The 20527-nt window shown below is 37.2% G+C and overlaps 1 protein-coding gene across 1 annotated transcript; it reads left to right on the plus strand.

Moving 5' to 3' along the window:
- Window positions 1–201: 201 nt before the first annotated feature.
- LOC140161842 (uncharacterized) lies at window positions 202–18107 on the plus strand. Its single transcript, XM_072185137.1, has 9 exons — window positions 202–688; window positions 4158–4369; window positions 6185–6274; window positions 6704–6737; window positions 7329–7433; window positions 9468–9656; window positions 15261–15554; window positions 15821–16023; window positions 17961–18107. The coding sequence occupies exons 1-9, from the start codon at window positions 202–204 to the stop codon at window positions 18105–18107; spliced, it is 1761 nt and encodes a 586-aa protein (XP_072041238.1).
- Window positions 18108–20527: the final 2420 nt, after the last annotated feature.

Genomic DNA, 20527 nt, shown 5'->3' on the forward strand with positions numbered 1-20527 from the left:
AGGCAAAGACCTTAACCAGTGTGCCACGCTGCTCCCCTTTTGGTTTGTTCCCTCAGAACATGTAGAAAGCCTGGTATTGGGGAAAAAGAATTATAGTGTTATAGAGGGTGATTTGAATATGAAGTTTAATACGTTTTGAGCCGATTAAGGTGTGATGAATTTTATCTACATTTTTGTAGATGTAATCTTCAATCATCGACAATGAAGCCATTACGAAATTCGGTAGTTATACTTCTGGGCTATATAGTTGGCCTTTCACACTCTATGGTGATTGATCAACAAGTAGCCGGCTCCCGTGGCTTCATAATTGATCCTGTATCCGACTCCGAAGTACTTGACCCCCATGGCTACATAGTTGATCCTTCATCCGACTCCGGAGAGATTGCCGTAGATCCTCTTCCAACACCAGTAGGCGTAACCTTCCTTGGTGTTGGTTATAATATCTTGAAAGGCAATCCTGAAGGAGGTGACATCGCCAACGGTGGTGTGGATCCGGGTTTGTTAACCACTAGGAAGATCTTCAAGTTGACGTATGATGAAAATAATATGTCCGATGGTGGAAAGTACCTGGTACCAGACGAAGCGGTATTTACTCCTCGTGAGAGTTGCGTCAGCAAGAAAAATCAGGAGGTGTTTTATGGAACCAAAAGTTATCAGGAGAAAGTGGGAGTGGATGTCGGCGTATCACGTAAGATTCATTCTTTGAATTAGTTCATCGGATATAATTCAATTAACTATCACATTGTGTTGTTCAAGTCCAGAATTTTACTCACGTTTTAGACGTTTCATCTTCCGTGCGGACGATTTCGTCATTAATACGCCGATACACCCGCTGCATCACCTCTGTTGTTTATGAAAGAAAAAATAAACGCATGAATCTATGATTGTCAAATAATTGAATGTGTAGATGACTATATACCAAAAGAGACTTTCAAATACTATAAGTTTATCGTGTACTATTCTGCTTTATTTTTCAGTGCGCGTCGGGGGTCTTTTTCGCACGACAGCTTTTTCTTTAAGGGCTGGGGTAGGAACGTTTGGACAGTATTTATTTTGGGGCATTAGAGCACATCAGACATATCGAATTGCATTCTGAATACGAAGAATGTCCTTCTGATATCAAATAATTTTGATTTTTGAAATTCGCAATTTAATACACATTTTATGGCAAATCATTAAAATTGATATTTTTGATATTTAACAGTGCTCGAAGTAAACTTTATAAATCTGATGATTTATACTTAAAGTGTATGTAGGTGGGATAAAAAGCCGACGATCAATTGAAAATGTTGACCTTTCGTATTGAATATATGGATTTTTTTCCAAAAACACCAAAAAAATTAGGTCTTTTTGGGAAAAAATTCATATCTTCAATATGAAAGGTCAAAATTTTCAATTGACCGTCGGCTTTTTCCTCCCAGCTACATACACTTTAAGAATATATCATTAGATTTATATAATTTACTTCGAGGACTGTTATATATCAAAATTTGAAAAATATAAAATTTTTATAATTTGTCATAAAATTTGTATTATATTGTGATTTTTTAAAAATGAAAATTATTTGATATCAGAAAGACATGCTTCGTATTCAGAATGCAATTCGATAGGTCTGAGGTGCTCTCATGTCCCACAAAAAATACTGTCGACACGCAATAAACGCTCATTCTAGATCCCTTAAGTACACGTAAGTATACAATTTGAGTGCTCGGATAGCGACGTTTTGACGTATTTTTTGTAGGACCTGCGAGCACATCAGACATATCGAATTGCATTTTGAATACGAGGAATGTCCTTCTGATATCAAATAATTTTGATTTTTTTTTTAATTCGCGATATTCGCTATCGTAGTCCGACGTCATTTCCTTCCGAGGTCACAAATACTTGTGATGGATCAAGCGGTTGCATGACGACGCTATGTACGCTGTACACGCCGATGTTCTGCTGTTTAAAATCAAGTTTTAGCCATTTCTTATGGGTTTCACTGCCTAGTAAGCATTTGCAAAATGTTTTCCTTCTGAAATCATGAGGTTTCAGGTCTTAAATATGACTGGTAATTTAAAAATTTGATATATAAATTCCATACATTGATATCACCATTGCGGTTCTCACGAAAGCGTGACGCCCCGGGTCACCAATATGACGTCATGTCTACGATAGCGAATAATACACATTTTATGGCAAGTGATTAGAAATTGATATTGTATTCCTCCAGTCAAAAGGATTCAGAAAATGTATAGTTTTACCTAAATAGGATGTACCGTTATTGAGTTATCGCCGGAAAAAAGTAAACTCTAGGGTGCTTCGTAAAGTAGACCTATACTTATTATTATGCATCATGATAGGCATCAAAATAGGTCATGGTCAATTATAGGCCTCAATGGGCCGAGATATGTTTTGATGTGTTACCAAGGTAATAAAACATCCAAGATTGTCCAATCCTATCTTTATTTGAATTGTTATCAAAACGAAGATTTTGACACCTGTTTTATCAAATTGTGACCATTTTTATATTTTTGACCCTAAGTATAAAATAATTATAAGTATATCCAATTAATTGTTTTTAAAATAACGGTACATCCTAGACAGGTCATCCGGTCAATACATTCATGTAACTAGAGAAAAACATAGTGGTATTAGGCCAATTACACAATTTGAGCAAGTTTGAAATTATTGCACCATACACACAGAAAATGGACCCAATTAGAATCAATCTGACACTTATACACGGTTGTTTGATGACATGTAAATTCGAGTCATTTTTAAGAAAAGTGGAACAATGATGGCGCTATTTATTTAAAATCTTGTTTGCATCTTTACAAGGGGTAGACACTTGTAAAATGGTATTAAAACATCCGCAGACTAACAAATGACGAAAGCATTTTCAAAAAACTTTTTATCATGAAATGTAAGGAATAACTCATATTATTTGGCTAATTTAAATTAAAAATATATGTAAATAGCGCCCTCAATTTGCACACAAGTGTACAGTTAATCGAATTAAAATCACCACAAAAAAGCAGAAACAGATCAATGATTTATTATTATTATTATTATTATTATTATTATTATTATTATTATTATTATTATTATTATTATTATTATTATCATCATCTTCATCATCATCAGTCATCATCATCTTATGAGTCATGACTCCTCTGAGGGACCCCCCCCCCTCATTTAATACTTGCATATCTATACATCACTATAGTTTCAAGGACAAAATCTGTCTCGTTCGCTCACTTACAGTTGGTTTTTGCGGAATATCAATTTTAAACGACTTATTTTCTCAAAAAAGCACTCATTTTATTGTCCTCATAATATTAGTTTTTTATTTATTTATTATATAAATGCCCTTTGATGGCTGCATCAGGATTTTCTTTAGTAGGCCTACTTGGCATTTCAGATCTAGTAATCGAGTCGACTTGACAGTGACACATTATTTTTTATGTGGAGTGTACTCCTTACGGAGTTACATTTACACAGTACTTTTTTCATGAATCACAGGGAGACCTCTGAGGGAGACATCTTGACCCCCATTTAATATAAAGTGAGCCAGTTATACTCTCCTCTGTACTTTGTATTGACCCATAATTGGTATCTGCATAAATTTGGCTCGGTAGACAAGTCAATTTGACCCTCCAAAAAGCTATCTTCCGGGGGTGCAATACAACTTTGGAAGGGGTGCGTGTGTAGGGCTGAAACCCCCTATTTATTAGAACACATACATGCTCTGTCACCCAAAGAACTTTCCTTTTCCATTCCACCTGTCACCCAAAGACTCAATTTGAACAGCAACTATCATTTTATGACTGATTTTATTACTTATTTTGAAATAATAAAGCCATTTGAAACCATTTACAACTACAAAATTCAATGTTCGAGGCTTCTTTTGGCTCTCAGCCATATTCTCACCCTAAACGGTCCGTCTCTCACTCAATGACCCCATATTTTGTACATTTTGCTCTCACCTAATGCCAAAAATCGTGCTCTCACCCAATGACCAATTTCATGCTCATGTTGTGAGAGCTGGTCACAGTGAGTTACGGCTTTCTGGTTCTGAGCCCTCGAACTGTTTGTACCCATTAATTGAACGTCCGTTCACGAGTAATTATTAAAGTTCACCGTGACCCAAATGTTTTTCCTTCGTTGTTTAGGATATGAAGAAGCCCAAGGTGGAATCGACACATATCGTAAAGTCTCCTATGAGGAAAAGACTGTTTGCAATAAAGGTCAAGCTCGATACCAAACTGAGCTTGCCATTCATGACAAATATCCTCTGAATGGCGGTTTCGTTGCTGCTGCGTGCCGATTGAGGAGGGATTATGACGAAAATTCTTACATGTCCTTTTTGGAAGACTGGGGCACGGTATGTTGGAGTTTACCTTCACATTTTGTATATAAATTCTTTCTGTGATATTGATTATCTGTACATTGATGCAAAGCGTCCTGCTGCCGGTGTTATTGATAGAGACAAATCTAATTTCTATAAAAAAAAATTGCAGACTCCTATTTTACCTACCATTGCCAACACCTCCCTTACTACTACAGATACTTTTCCTACTGATCTGTGCAAGTCAATCATAACACCTATCATACCTGTCCTGAAGAAAGTCTCTCTTGATAAAAAAAACAGTTGAGCAATTATCGCCCCATTTCCAATTTGCCGTTTGTCGGCAAATTGATTGAAAAAGTAACTTCTATTCAGGTTTCTAATTATATCATCGCCAATGATTTGTCTGATCCTTGCAAGGTTTCGTATAGCACCGAGACCGCGCTCCACTGACATCCTCAGGGCGATCGTCATTTCCCTTGTATCCGCAATCTGGGTGCTGTTTTTGGTTACTCCATGACAATGGCGAATCACACTACCAATTTGTCGCGTACAATAAACTGGCAGGTGCGTAATCTCAATCATATCCGTAAATACCTGAAATTATGAATACCTGAAATTGGGCAATCTTGACCGTTTTAGTACAAATACATCTAGCCAAAAGTTCGTTTACCTTTGTCATGTTTCTGATCATAGTATCATCACCAAAGGTCGCGCATAGGGCAAACTATACCTTTTGGATTCCTTGTGACCAGGGGAGTACTTTTTAAAAGAATTGGGATACTTAATTGACCCCCACCAAAAATGCCTGACACTTTAAAGAGGGTATATACGTAACCCATGCCATATTATTTTGTTCAATACCTTTCAGGCATGCTTAAAACACTTTCAAACCTTTGCTCTACGATTTGGTACATTGTTCTTGAGAGAGCGCAAAGTAATTTGTAATTGCATGGCAAATTGACCCCTCCGTCGGATCATTCGTGTATGACGAGCGATTCTTGTGGACAGACTTGCGTTAAACAAGCACTGGTCTTGATGGAGCCGAGAATCATGGCAATAGTTTGAGGAACCAATGATTAATTACCAGTTGACAATAGCCATTGACAATAGTCGATATCCAGGAATCCAAATTTTGAAATACCAAGTATTAAGCCAATGTTATGCTTCTAGCGGCCAAGCATAGAAATCGCCTGGCCACGAGTTAGTGTCCCAAGGTTTTTTGGTGTGGCCACGAAAGTGAACGGCAAAATTATGCAGTAGTGCCTAACGTAATTACGCAATGAGCCGTTGTGGAAAAAACGCGACGGTGTGGGACATTGTATATTAGGCCAGTTATGTGCTACCAGTTATTTGTATGTTTGTAAAATCCTTTTAAAGTTGTTCTGATATTTGAAAAAGTCTCAGGGCAAACATAGAACTTGTGGACCCTTTATAAACGTGGAAATCAAAAAATTAGTTTACATCAAAACATGTGTCTTATACCACGGAAACACAAACATACCGGGTTATATACGCTGGCGAAGTTACGTAATAATCGGATTAACTACCATAGCAATAGGTGAAAACAATTTTTTTTATTTTTTCGCTGCACTGACACGTTCACTCGGTACCTCTGCATTGAACCATATCATGCTGATCACTTGCACCTTTAAGATTAGTATCTTTGAAAAGACCAGTATCGTATTCTATCTATGATTGCAGACATACACAGGTGATTAGTTCAACCTGCTTGTAGTGCAGCGCGATATGTTCAAAATTGTTTTCACCTATTGCTATGGTAGTTAATCAGATTTATTACGTAACTTCGCCAGCGTATAAAGATCGTGAAAACGTTGTTGTTTTCTTCAGCATATCGTATCCCAAGTTGACGTAGGTACAAAAGTAACGGACCGTTACGAGGAGGAACAAACGGAATTTGTGCATTATGCAATGAAGGAGGTAAGTACATTGGCTATTTCCAGTTGAAATCCATATACTTGAGGTTTTGACTTTTAAAACCTACATCTTGGTCAAAAATTGTGCTTGAATAGGTCGGTTTTCACATTCGCGTTGCTATAAACATTGAATTGCGTGATTTGTTGACAGAATGAAAAAGTGTTTTAGCGGGAAGTGTTTGCTTTCGTTTGATATAAAAACTTTTCTGAGTGGATGTTGATGTAGACCACTGGCTGTGCTCGACGCTCGTAGTCACATTCCATAATGCTAATATGTCTGCGCCCATGTGTGTCACGAGTGCAGAAAATCTTTCCGAGAAAATTACCCATTAATCTTGACTGATAACTGGGGGGCTATGAATTTCACTTCTGTGATATTTAATTGTTTATTGAATAATTTGATCAATATCTTAATGTCTTGACATAATTACAGATAAGCATCAGTGTTTCTGCTGAATATGGTGTCCGTGGGGTTGGTCTTGGATTCCGGGTAAACATGACTATTTATTTATTCGTTATTTATTCAGGAAAATTCCATCAATACAAAAGTACTGGTCTCCCTGGAAGCCCTGATAACATACATAACATTCATATACAAATAACACTATATAAGAATATGAATAATTAATATACAAACATAGAAATAAAGAACAGGTTCAAATTAACAAATTAATGAGGAAGGCTATAATAAGTTACTTGATGTCTTAAACACAAACAAAATTATAAGACATTCTTGAACTCATTCAAGCTTAGTGAATCCAAATTGGCACAGAGATTAAAAGGAAGTCTATTCCATGAAGTGGCAGCTCTATAATGAAATGTTCTCTGTCCAGAAGATAATTTCCACCTTGGAACAACCAATTTGTTATGTGATTGACTTCGAGTGTTCTTAGAATGAGTAGAGGAGGTGAAAGTGAATTGAGATGACAAATAATGTGGAGCAATGTTCTTTAGACATTTAAAAACTAAAATAAGTAACTGATTCTCCCACCTACTATCAAGTTTAACCCATTCCAGGTCTTTCATCATTTTGTCCACTGGTGTTCTTATGTCTGCAGAAAGTAAAATACGGGCAAGTCTATTCTGCAAGCAAGAGTTGACGTCCGAAATGAAATTTGGTCATCAAACTCACACCTACACGTCTGGTAGTGACGATATGCACGGTACGTATAAATTCCTTTTTATTAAATTATAAATCTCCAAATATCAGATTCGAGATGAGATATGTTTTGTAGAAATTCACAGAAAATTGCAGGACGACGCGTATTTGTGAGCGAACGAGAAGCAATTTTTACTCTCGCTATGGAAAATCAAATGTTCGATCTCAATGTGCCACGCAACAAGCGCCTATGCGTGCTAATACATTTTTAAGATCATTTGATGAAAAATAAATTTAAAAAGCAAAGGAATGTTTTTTGTTGTTGTTTTGTGTTGTGTTGTGTTGTGTTGTGTTGTGTTGTTTTGTTTTGTTTTTGTTTGTTTTTGTTTTTGTTTTTTCAAGTTGGGTTGTGTGCAGGTGTTGTGTTTATTTGATGTCATGGTTAATTATAACACTTTGGGTTGGTAAACTGTTCATTCTTTCTTATGTTTTGATGAATCAAGTGTGTGAAAATATTGGATCCAACACATAATAATGATAAAATTGGATGCTTTACGTCCAATATTTATTGGTCTCGCTATGAGTTTTAAAATATTGGACTCGGCTATGTCTCGGTCAATATTTTAAAACACATAGCTCGACCAATAAATATGGGCTCAATTGATCCAATTTTATATCAAAAAGTTGTAAAAAGTTGGCGAGTTTGCAAATGGGTGAGTGCAATCACGTCCGCATTGGAGATATTATTGTTTGCGCCCAAAATTGGCGCTCACTATGCAATCAGATGGCGATCGAGACAGCAACATTGGACTGTGTGCACGACGGCGAAACTGCCCTCGCAATTTACCATGCTAGAGTAAGCTTACACACACAAGAATCAATGACAAGACTTGGAATATTATTCCTCACATATTTGAAAGGCCAACAATTTTAGCGGATATGTTTATATTGGCATTAACGCTGTGTATTGTAATACACTGTGAGTCTGATGCAAATTGTACCGCAAGAATTAACGATTCCTCATTTATAGAATAAGGCCTGAATGAAAGAATTAAATGTTTGATCTAAGCTCCATGTCATCTGTGAGTTTTGTCATGATATCTGCCGTCTGCGGAAATCTCCGTGGAGAAATAACTTGCACAGGAACCAGTCAATTCATACAAATATAACGTCACTTTTCAGAGCCACTTTAAACTTTAAAAAGACCACAACTTGAAAATAGATAGCAAACTTATATTAAAGTTGCAATACATCATAATCCCAAATACTAATGGTCTCTACAAGTCAAATATCTCATAATTAAAATAAATAATTATCAAATGACTTGAAAGTGGCTCATGAAAATACAACGGCTCTTTTCAGAGCCACTTTAAACTTTTAAAAGACCAAAACTTAACAAAGGGTAGCAACGTTATACATAAGCGTTTTAATATACCATAATCCCAAACACCAATGGTCTATACAAGTCAAATATCCCAAAAATAAAATAGATAATTAACAAATGACTTGAAAGTGACTCTTTTAAACCTCGATCTCTGAGAAACATCTCGAAATAACAAATATCCAATGTGAAAGTTCGTAAATGTCAATCTAACTCGTTAGGACGGATTGGTACATCCGCCAAAAGCCATTGGCTATTAAATATAATACTGCAAACAAGTAACTACCCTATAGATTATTTTTACAAATTATTTATCTCAAGAAATCTTGTGAATAAAAGATATCAGAATAACTTGTATGAATTTTAGATGCTTTTATATAATATAATATAATTTATCCCAGATACAGTAAAATGTACGGCTGATGAACCTGGCTTTATCGCGCAAGCGATAACTGGTTCCCGTTAAAGGTAACCTTACCTTCTCATTTATCCTGTGTCTTTTAGACACCATAAAGCATAGAATAAGAATTTAAATTTATTGATAATGTCATCTGAATGCATTCCTATCATGGAATAGGAGCATCTACAATTATCCATTTCCAGTTATTATATCTGAGATATCATGTCGCCTCGTAATCAGCTCCCGTTCACCCCCCCCCCCCTTACTTAACGAGAAATTATTGCAAATACTCAACTGAATCTTTGTTCTTTAAACAGAGCCAATTGGTTTATTTTTGCTGGGCATGCATGAGGTATTTGACGCAGACTACTGGGAATTGATTAACCAATACGTCAGGGATGGACTGTGTTCCTCATCCTGGATAATCGACCGTGATACCATTCAAGCCAATGTCTTATCTTCAATACAAGGATATGCCGAATGGAAAAACGCCAATCCTTCCGATGGTCAGTCTATCCACAAATCCTGGGTCTATCTTACATTTTTTTAACATTAAAGTATTACGATGATTATAATATTATTATCGTGGCCACCTAAAATCAGTTTGGACATCCACAAAAAACAAGCCCAAAGTATAAGGACCGGCGTAAAGGTATTATATACTATTCAACCATGAATGACAACATTTTAAGGTCGTGTTCCCCCGGGCGTGTCCAAACAGCTTTGTATTTTGCCAGAGGTGAGTTAGAGCGGTTTATGACCCAGAGGTGTTTTGGTTCATTTTGTTAAAATTCTGAAAGAACTACATGGAGTTCTGAACGAACTACATAAAGTCCTACACAAATCAGGACTCGTCGGGGATTGAACTGCTGGAATATTGGTCCAGAGTCTAACCACTGCACTACCTGAGTTCACAGTCGGTACTTGGACAATCTCAACTTAAGTGTCTACTACTGTGACCACGAAGTGCAGTGGTTAGGCTCTGGACCGGTAATCTAGTGACCGGGGTTCATTTCATTTTTTTCATATATATTTATTTCACAATCGTGGCCATGGGCCAAATTACAGAGAAATATTACAATTATAATTAAATACTTAGAATAACACACAAATTTAAAACATTTTAAATAAATACACAAGTATTGCACATGGTAATATAAATAAACATGACACATGGAAAATATATTATTACAAGGACATAAAGATATGAAATTTGCACAAATAAAATAGGCCAATTACAATGTAAAAAATCACCAAACGATTTGATTAAAAAGCACTAAAAATCAAAATTTAACCTGCCAGCAGGATAAAGTCTTTATGAAAAAAAAAAAAAAAAAAAAAATGTGTACATCCATAACAAAATGATGCACCCGTCGGACGCCACACGCGTCCCACCCCGCACAACAGCCAGGAACAAACACCAGACCCATCCCAAGCGGAGGCCACTCCAAATCATCCGCAAGTCACATGGCCAAGGAATGTTCTCTGTACTCCCAAACCACGTGACCAGGGACGACCCAAAGCGACATCCACCCGAGACAAGTCCGGCCCTAATCCCAGCTACCATGCGAAATGAGACACATGTAGCAGCCGACAAGCGCATCTCTCTGACATGGATGCACACAAATTGAATTTAGATAAAAGCAAGTGGGGCATTTAATGCATGTTTAAAAGTGTGACATAAAAGGGATGGGGCTCTGTTTGAAGCGTTTCGTGTTGGCCCTGAGTTGTGTATGATCTTGAGCATTGCGCAAACTTCTGCCATGGACCGAGATTCTGGTGGGGGGTAATAAATGACTGGTTCTTAGACTGTCTCTCAGTCCATTGGCAAAAGTTCGGCAATGCTCAACCCTTCTGTCTACTAGCTTTTTAATATTGCACTGTTGTATTGACTTTGAATATGAGATGTATTTATAACCAAGTATGGTTCTAATCGCCCTTCTTTGTATGCGCTCAAGATCACTAGCTTGTTTACATGTAAGCCCCTAATGCCAAACCACATCAGCATACTCGAGCACTGGTCTGACATAGCTTTTGTAAACGATCGTAAGTTCATCCTGGTCAAAGCCAAATCTTTTCAGGGATCTAAGCATGAAAAGACGAGTGTTTGCTTTCTTGATCATAATATCAACCTGAGATTGCCATTTCAGGTCACTTTGAATACAGATACCCAGGATTTTGGCTTTGTCAACATAATCAAGCTTGTCAGAGCCAATGCTCAAGTCTGCATGATGTGGTTTGGTTTTACTGAAATTAACCTCAAGTGCCTGGCATTTCTTGGCATTAAGATTTAGGCCATTAGTTGCTGCCCAGTCTGAGAACTTATTCAGATCTTCCTGGATATGACTATTGCCATCACTAGTAGAGTTTTCAGCAAATGTGAGATCATCAACATACTTCCAGACTTCTGCATGTGCATCATCGGCGGCATCATTGATGAGGATTTGAAAACCAATTGGGCCAAGCTTGGTGCCCTGCGGTACACCAGCTGTGAGTTGCACAAAGTCTGAAAGCATGTTGTTGTATCGTACACATTGCTGTCGATGCTGAAGAAAGTCACACACCCATTTGAATAATTTTTGTGATTAGAATGGTGTGGTTGACCAAATCAAAGGCTTTAGAAAAATCAGTTAGGACAATCGTTCCGGTATTGTGACTCACTTCAGCACCAGTATGAAGGTAATGCATCATATTGACTAGATAGTGATTAGTTGACACACCTGCTACATTTCCAAATTGCCTGATGTCTAACTTGTGACTAATATCATCAATTACCCATTTCGATACAAAACCCTCAGCTACTTTGGCGAAGATTGAGGTCAAAGAAATTGGCCGTAACTTATCAAGAGTAGGGGGTCTTTGTTTTGGTATAGGCACAACGATACCTTGTTTCCATTGACTTGGTACAATACCTTCAGTAAATGAGGAATTAAGAATATTTGTCAAGGGGATGCTCATCTCATAGGCAAATTCCTTAATGATTTTACCAGGGATACGATCAGGTCCCCCAGATTTGTTGGGGTTAATTTTCTGTAACTCAGAATAAACATCCCAAGGGTGCAGTTTGGGAGCAGGGTCTTTGGCTGGTAAATACGCAGGTAGCTTAGATGTATCCAATGGGGTACATGCGCAGATACTTTAGCAAACATGTCATTGACCGCATCAGCCTTGCCCTTCTCGTCATCATCACAAACACCTGGGATGTCCAATCTGAGCTCAGATCGGCCAGAATTAGTAACCTTTTGATTTGTTGGTACCATTTTCTTGACTCCGTTTTTTTAAGACCTCTGATTCTGTTGGCATGGTAATCTATTTTGCCTTCTCAATTTTACGCTTGACCTCGTTTCTCAGTTTACGCCACTCTTGATCAGAGCCGGAAATGAAAGCCTTTTGACGCTTCGCAATCAGGTCCTTAATCTGAGGGGTAATCCAAGGTTTGTCATTCGTGTGAACCATCTTCTTTTTTTCGGGGAAGCATGAGCTCATACCTTGATCAAGAATGGCGTAAAAAGCGTCAGCTTTATGCTGAGTACCATTTGTTTTTAAAACCATATGCCAATCAAGGCTTTGAATCCATGTTCCAAATGTTCGGATTCCTGACTCGAGCAATGGGCGAGTGATCTGTGTTTTCCTTTTATGATGAACAACTCTATGCCTTTTAGGTTTCCAGAGAACGCACAAATGATCACTTTTCCCTATTGATGAGTAGGGACACGGCTTCTCATAGCAAGCTCTCATATTGTCACTTGTAATTATAAGGTCAAGGGTTGCCTGTGCTCGAGTATGGAAATCGACAATTTGGAATAGATTGTTACCATTAGTCAATTGTGATATGTTCATACGGTTGAAGTCGCCAGTGATAATAATGCCAATATCAGGATATTTGGATCGGAGAATGTCAACACTGCTTAGAAGATGTTCCAGTAGAAGGGGTTGAAGTGGCGATTTAGTGGTGATGTACACAGCACAAATAGCTATAGCGGATATGCTTCTTGGCAATTTCTTAGGTCTTACTTTAACCCATAGGCACTCCAGTTCGGTGGGACTTCAATATCTGTGATGGGAGATGCAGGTACATCCTCTTTCACATAAATGGCAACACCACCGCCACCTTTATGTTCCCGGACTGGGTGTATAAGTTGTAGTTGCTGATGCCGAGTTGGTTTACAGGCATGAAATCTTTGAACCAAGATTCAGTGACAACGCCGACGTCAACATTGTTCTGATCAAATACCACGCTAATATCATCAAACTTGTTACCAAGTGATTGGGCATTAGTCATGAAGATAACTGGGAGTTGGCTTGCTGTCGCCTTTCCCTCTTGGTTGGCTGTGGGAAAGGGTGTGGGCGGGGTGTGGGTTCGGTCCATCAGGTGACCACATTTGACCAACTACCGGAACTGTATTGTCCACGGGGATACAGCTTGCAGGCTGGATTTTGACAAGATTATCAAAGTCTACACCTCTCTTAATGCTGTGTTGAGAGGGTTGGTAGCGGTGAGAATTAACAACATTAATTTGACGTTGTTTATATCGCCCAGCACGGCATCCACGAATGTTTTTTTTCTTAGGCTTAGTATATTTAAAAAGATCAAGTTCATCGATGCAAGCCTGAAGCTCAGCTGATGGTTTTAACTGATTGTTATTAATGCTTTTAGGTGATCTGGTTTATAGGTAATTCGACACATTGTGCAGATGATTGAGGTGACGAATTGGTAGTCAGTCAGTAAGCTTAAAACACAGTGCAGAATTCTGCAGACTCGCGTTCATTGAAGCAACAGACACCCACCAAAAGTCTTGCAATTATACACTCACGTTTAATGAGTGTATCCGCTTGATTTTTCTCTCTCAAAAGTTTTTTCTCTCTCAAAAGTTTCATATGTTAGTGTGCTCCAACCCCAAGTACGTCATTTAAATCATAATTTCTCCGTCTTACATCGTTTATTTCCGATCCTCGCATATATTAATTGTGTCTCGCATTGGTGAATCATATATGCCGCCCCCTTCATAACATGTATTTAGAACTACATTGACTAATAATAACATGATGGGGTACGTAAATAACGTGATCGTTGAAATGATACAGTCGAAGAAAATTGATCAAAATATCGATCTGTAAGCATAATAATATCAACAGAGTAAAGCAAACAAACAAATTTGCGAAGTTGGGGTAAGTTCGCCCTAATAAAAAAAAGTTAAAATATTACATAACAATAACATAATGCAAACATTTAGTAAAGGGTATATTGGGCAGTGATTATCTTCCAAAGTGAGCAAACACGTGATTTATTTACAACTTCGGGAGGGGGATTATGGTTTAGGACATAAACGCTGGTATGAGTAATACTGATACCACTTAAGGATGGGCCAATAACATGCATGCCAATAGTTTTATCTTGATAAAACGTATTATTATCAATATTTCGCATAATACGCCGATAGAGCGAGTCCGCATGGGAAAAACACAGGGCGAACAATTGTCCCTTCACTTACAGGGCGGTTCAGCCCCAACGGTACCTTTTTTCTTTACCTCATGTTATGCCTACTATATACAAAATGTCGATCTTTTAAGGGGTCTGGTATGAGCGTTTGGGCAATGAGAGCACATCAGACATATCGAATTGCATTCTGAATACGAAGAAGTATCGCATGCCATTAACGTACTGTGTTATGAACATCGCGCACATGCGTTCGACTAATATTTCCATCGTAATAATTAAACGTAATAAAACGACGGTTCCTGCGTTTCATTCAAAATTTCGGATATTGACAAAACTACATCACCTAGAGTCTTGATTTTTGCAGGGTATGTTGGTTTAATAAAGTACAATATAATTGTGTAAACAGCAAATGTTATAACATGGCTTTTTTGGAGACCAGTCAATGAAAATTTAAACATATTTATAGTTATTGGTAGTGTTTAAACCTATACACACAACTAAAATTGTTCACTTACGTGAGCTTTCGACACGACGACTCTGTGTCTTTTTCAAACTGATGGTGATTGGGTTATTGATCTGGGATGTCAACTATTTATAGTTATTATATCCGGCATTGTTTTGTCAAGTTTCATTGTATTTTCTTATTCAAAAACTCGTTTGTTATCTACAGATCCGATAGTAGAAATACCAGTAACTTGGCCATATGGAACATACGGTGTGCCTCAACCTTACCCTGGATGTCCAAACACACACTTTCAATGGGCACAAGGATTACGATTCCATGACACTGAAAATAACATGTCAGATAACACCTGGTCTAATCCATGTCATTTGGCGGGCGCAGAGATGAAAGATAATATGTACCATTATTTCTGCCTTAAGACACGCGATGAAGAGGATATTTATAAGTGGAGCTGGCCTCCTGGAATGTACTGTATCTTCCAAAAGGGCGCATGTCCTGATGGTAAAGAGCTTTGTCATAACCTTTTTTAATTTTACCTTTATAATATTCATTATTCATTATTTATTTTCATCATGCTCAATTCTCGCTTTGCATTCAATTATGTTGGTTGTTGTTATTGTTGTTGTTGTTATTGTTGTTGTAACTGAGGCCAAGTAACAGAGTCACTGTATTAAAACGGCTTTAAAACGCTAAACAGATCTCGTGCTAGCTAGAGAGGTATGCGGATTGACTTTTGCATTATTCTTGTACATAATTTTGTTCATCAGGTATGGACCCTGGATGGGTTTATTGGGACGACGAGGATTTCCATAATGATAACTACATCACTGGTGAACTTCCTGATGGTACTTACAACCAAAATACAAAGATCGAATTCTGCTGTCAAACCAGTGGCTCTGCTTCAAATACTATATACCTGCCAGTAGATGACTCGTTCTTCCTCTTCAAATATAATCATCAATGTCAACAGGTATTAGTGGGGTTGGGAGGGTGGCTTCCCAATGTTCCCATGCACCTGAATCATGTATTTTTCTAACATACTTCTTCTCAATCCTTAATGTCCCTAGTACACCAATTTTGTTGTTCCCAAAACAAAATATTGTACAATAGGTGGGGTAAAGGTCATTAATCTTTACATCAGATTTCAAAGTTTATCAAATTGTGTCAAAAACATAACTAATGTATTCCTCTGGTCAAAAGGATTCAGAAATGTATAGATTTATGTATGTACTGTTCTTGAGTTATTACCAGAAAGGTCAAAGGTTAAGCGTTGACCTCTAAAAGGTCAAAAAAAATTAACTTGTTCCGATTTTGATGAAAATGGTGTCAAAATCTTCGAAACAAGCCTGCAGGGAGCATCGTAAATGGTTTAAAGTTGAGGGTACCGATAGTCACAAGTGGAGGAATATTAGTGAAGTTAGTTGCGCACATCATACCGATTCGCTTTGTAAAGGTGGTATATGCTTGGTCGTGAAACTAAGTATATTGGGGCGGTTGATTTTTTTAATGACGTCACTACGGATCTCGGAGTGAACCAGAGTATAGTTTGTATTGCTTTTTACTTTTTACCGATTAAATTTAAGAAGCCCGTTTTGGTGCAACATTTTGGCGAATCTTGCTTGACAAAAACTGTTTTGTTATATTATTTTGGACATCTAACTATCTTCATTACTTCTCAACTTTTTGCCACTCGCCATCTCACTTCAATTTCACTCCAAATTGAAGTTACTATGGTAAAAACCGTTCGATACGTCTTCAATTTCAGACCGACAAGTTTGTTTATTATAATAGCATTTTGCGGACGCGGACGTTGTTGATGTCACTTTATTACATAGAATAAAATTGCTTTGAAATCAAGTTATTTCATAAGATCTTGCGTGGCCTGATTGACATAGCGTCAGACTGTAAACCTTTATGAACGTCAAACCTGATGGGTTCGAGTCCGTGTGTGATCTTTCTGTTTTTCTTTCTCCTTTTCTTTCTTTCTTTCTTTCTTTCTTTCTTTCTTTCTTTCTTTCTTTCATTCTTTCATTCTTTCTTTCTTTCATTCTTTCTTTCTTTCTTTCTTTCTTTCTTTCATTCTTTCTTTCTTTCATTCTTTCTTTCTTTCATTCTTTCTTTCTTTTTCTTTCTTTCTTTCATTCTTTCTTTCTTTCTTTCTTTCTTTCATTCTTTCTTTCTTTCATTCTTTCTTTCTTTCATTCTTTCTTTCTTTCATTCTTTCTTTCTTTCATTCTTTCTTTCTTGCTTTCTTTTTTCATTCTTTCTTGCTTGCTTTCTTTCTTTCTTTTTCATTCTTTCTTTCTTTTTTTATTCTTCGTTGGGTGGTCTAGTGGTTTGATAATAAGTACGCTTAGAGTTCATTCTGCTTTTCTGCATGATGTTTCTATTATTAACAACGCCCCCATGGCCGGATTGACCTTTTTGGGGCCCTGGGCCAGGTCAAAATTTGGAGGCCAAAATTTGGAGGCCTCCAAACGCACCATGAAGAAGGCATGTGCACTCAAGTGGCCAAGTTCTTATATAGATTGTACTATGTCATTTTGTGCGTGAAGCGCGCGACAAAATTCAATTTTAGACTATTTTAGCCCAAATTGAAGCTGAATTTTGCTACATAACAGGCCAGTGCGCGCGAAACGCGTAACATTTTGCAATTTTTGTACCCTATTTTGGCCCAAAACATGTTTTTTTCGGCTAAAAAAGAAGATGCACACTGCACAGGGCTATTTTGGGGCCTCCAAAATTTGGAGGCCCGGGCCCATCTGGCCCTATGGTAAATCCGGCCCTGAACGCCCCTGAAACAAGCACCCGAAAACCCCATTAAATTAGGTCTGATCTGTATGCAGAGTGTAACGAGGAGAGTATTATTCAATTATTTTTTAATACCTTATGTTTTTTAATTGTCAGGTGCACGGCATGAACTACACAGAGGAATGTTTCCGCTGGGATACTCAGAATAGAAGAAACAATGATGATCACGGAGGTGCCCATCCATACCGGGGTCATACTTCTAATGGCGTCGTTCTTGAGTACTGTTATTACGAGAAAGAGTAAAACGACTCACGTCACGTTATGTTTCAGTTTTATTTTCGCTTTAATAACAAATCAATATGACAGTACATGATTTCTTAGAAGGGCAAAATTGAAGGGGTGGGTGTAATATAGTCCTAACCCTCCCCCCTTTTTTCGGTGCACTTGTTACTGGTTTCGAATCAATTGCAGTTAAAACATATAGATTGGACAACTACTTAATCCATTTTTGTAAAAAGTAATCATTATATTGTACTTATTAAAATAATGTGTAATTTTTGCACCTATACGAACTTAGTTGGAAATTCTCATGTTCTTGGCCTTTATTACACCCATTATTAAAATAATGTTGAAAGATTTGCGGTTGATATAGCTTTAATAGCAGAATCACTAGAAGAACTCTTTAGCCTTTGTGAACAAAACAACTATGGACTCAGGATAAATATACCCAAAACTCAAGTTCAAACCATTACCAAATTACCAAAGGATGGAGACACACAGAATAATAATACCCAAAGATAATCATTGAATGCAAAACACCCGACAAAACACATGATAAAAATTCCTTTAAAGGAAGGCCAGCCTCAATGCAGAAGAGGTCTTGTAAATAGTTTGGGTCACCGTGAAAGGCATTTTTAGGATCACGCTTACATCCATGTTACATGACAGTTCACCAAACCATCAATGGTGATAACATGCACACTGAAACAGCAAAAAACATTAACTCCTAACTCCTGTCAACTCTTTAATTCATTACTCCAAATTGTTCTGCATTTTTGTCTTTACTGCTGTACCCATGCTTATTATTAAAATCAAGAAATACACTGCAGTTGTTAGTTAATTCGCTATGTAAACTCAACTTACATGCACATTTTATTTTAAAATGATTTTATATTATTTCGCAATGTATAGTTTACTATAAAGTAGATAGTGGCAAGCACATGATAAAGGACTGATCATTCACTACAATCTTCACTTTTAAACTGTATTTTTTGAATGTGTTGATTGTTAGTCCGAAACTCCTGCAAAGCTATGGACATGGCATCTTACCTACTCCATTCTGTAATAGTCTGCATTGTGTGTTTTCTCAGTCTTCAATCATTTTGTTGAATGTAATTTTATGAATCAAATAAAAAAGATAGAAAGTGGCTTCACTTTAGTTATGTGTCATTTTACAGTATTTTTTACAGTATTTATAATAAAGTAAACTGTCGTATGGGCATGAAACTTGGTGGATACAGTTAAAATTTAGAGCCAAATTTTGGAAGGTCATTTTGGTGTCGCCAGGGGTCATCTGAGGTCAAATTAGTAAAAACTGTCATATGGGCATGTCACCATCAGCCTGGTAATCGCGGCCAGGCGAGAACCGCCAAATATGGTAACCGCCTAGTCTATTTTAAAACTGATGCATCAATGACTATGTTCATCATGTCATTATTGTATCATTCTCACATACATTAGGAAATGAATTTGGAGAATAGAGGCCTTGCATGTGACATATCATCCCGTAAATATGGCGGACTACTCAAATGCATTCAACAAAAGCATGATTGCAATCAAATAGGTTGATGACAACATTTGATTGAATGGACTGCACTCCGCCATAACTACGGTGAAGGACATCGGCTCAAATCCTTTGTTTGGAGCCAATCGATAATTTCATGCAGGGCCTCTATACTTTCTGAGCGTGTTTATAGTGAGCCAGATTATGCGGTATTTAGCTGGACTGCCACGCAGTCTATATTTGTTTATGTTTTACTAACCATTGCAAATCTAGACTACGCGGTAGTTTAGCTAAATAACGGAAAGATTGTCTCACTATAAACACGCTCTCTGTTAATAAAATACTATGCTGACCTCACACTCCAGTAATTTCAGATCATTGAGCTCAGTAATACATCAAAGAATGTCTTCCAATTCATGAAAACAAATAGATAATCTGCATATCGGATTAAAAGCTTGAGGCATTTCAATTGCAAGGCTCATTACTTATACACCAACAACAACATAGGCCTACAAGTGTATATAATGTAGCATGTGCACACATTATCATGTTGTGGATGCTGAATCAAGCTGCAGTGCAAATAAATGCAGTGACCAACCGTTGTTCACTCATGATTGACGTACTGATCATTATGTATGATTTAAACTCACAGGTTTTGACAATTTGGGATGGGGTGGGTTCAAAATGACCCCATAGGATTATACGGGGTAAAAATTTCAAATTGCTCAAATACCCTTTCAAATATATCAAATTATTTAAATAAATAAATAAATAAATAAATAAATAAATAAATAAATAAATAAATAAATAAATAAATGAAAAAAATTGAACAAATTGTAGCGTAGCATTAAAATCATAATAACCATTGCTGCCAGGCGGATTCGAACCAACGATATTGACATTACCAGTCTGATGCTCTAACACTGAGCTATGCCATCAT

This window comes from Amphiura filiformis, chromosome 10 (genome assembly GCF_039555335.1).
Source record: "Amphiura filiformis chromosome 10, Afil_fr2py, whole genome shotgun sequence".
NCBI classification, from domain to species: Eukaryota; Metazoa; Echinodermata; class Ophiuroidea; order Amphilepidida; family Amphiuridae; genus Amphiura; species Amphiura filiformis.

What these genes read in the sequence shown, in the direction of transcription:
- LOC140161842 (XM_072185137.1), top strand. Translation starts at nt 202, where the DNA reads ATGAAGCCATTACGAAATTCGGTAGTTATACTTCTGGGCTATATAGTT. An exon ending in AGTGGATGTCGGCGTATCAC is followed by an intron (nt 689 to 4,157) that starts GTAAGATTCATT and finishes TTCGTTGTTTAG; the next exon opens with GATATGAAGAAGCCCAAGGT. An exon ending in TGCATTATGCAATGAAGGAG is followed by an intron (nt 6,275 to 6,703) that starts GTAAGTACATTG and finishes ACATAATTACAG; the next exon opens with ATAAGCATCAGTGTTTCTGC.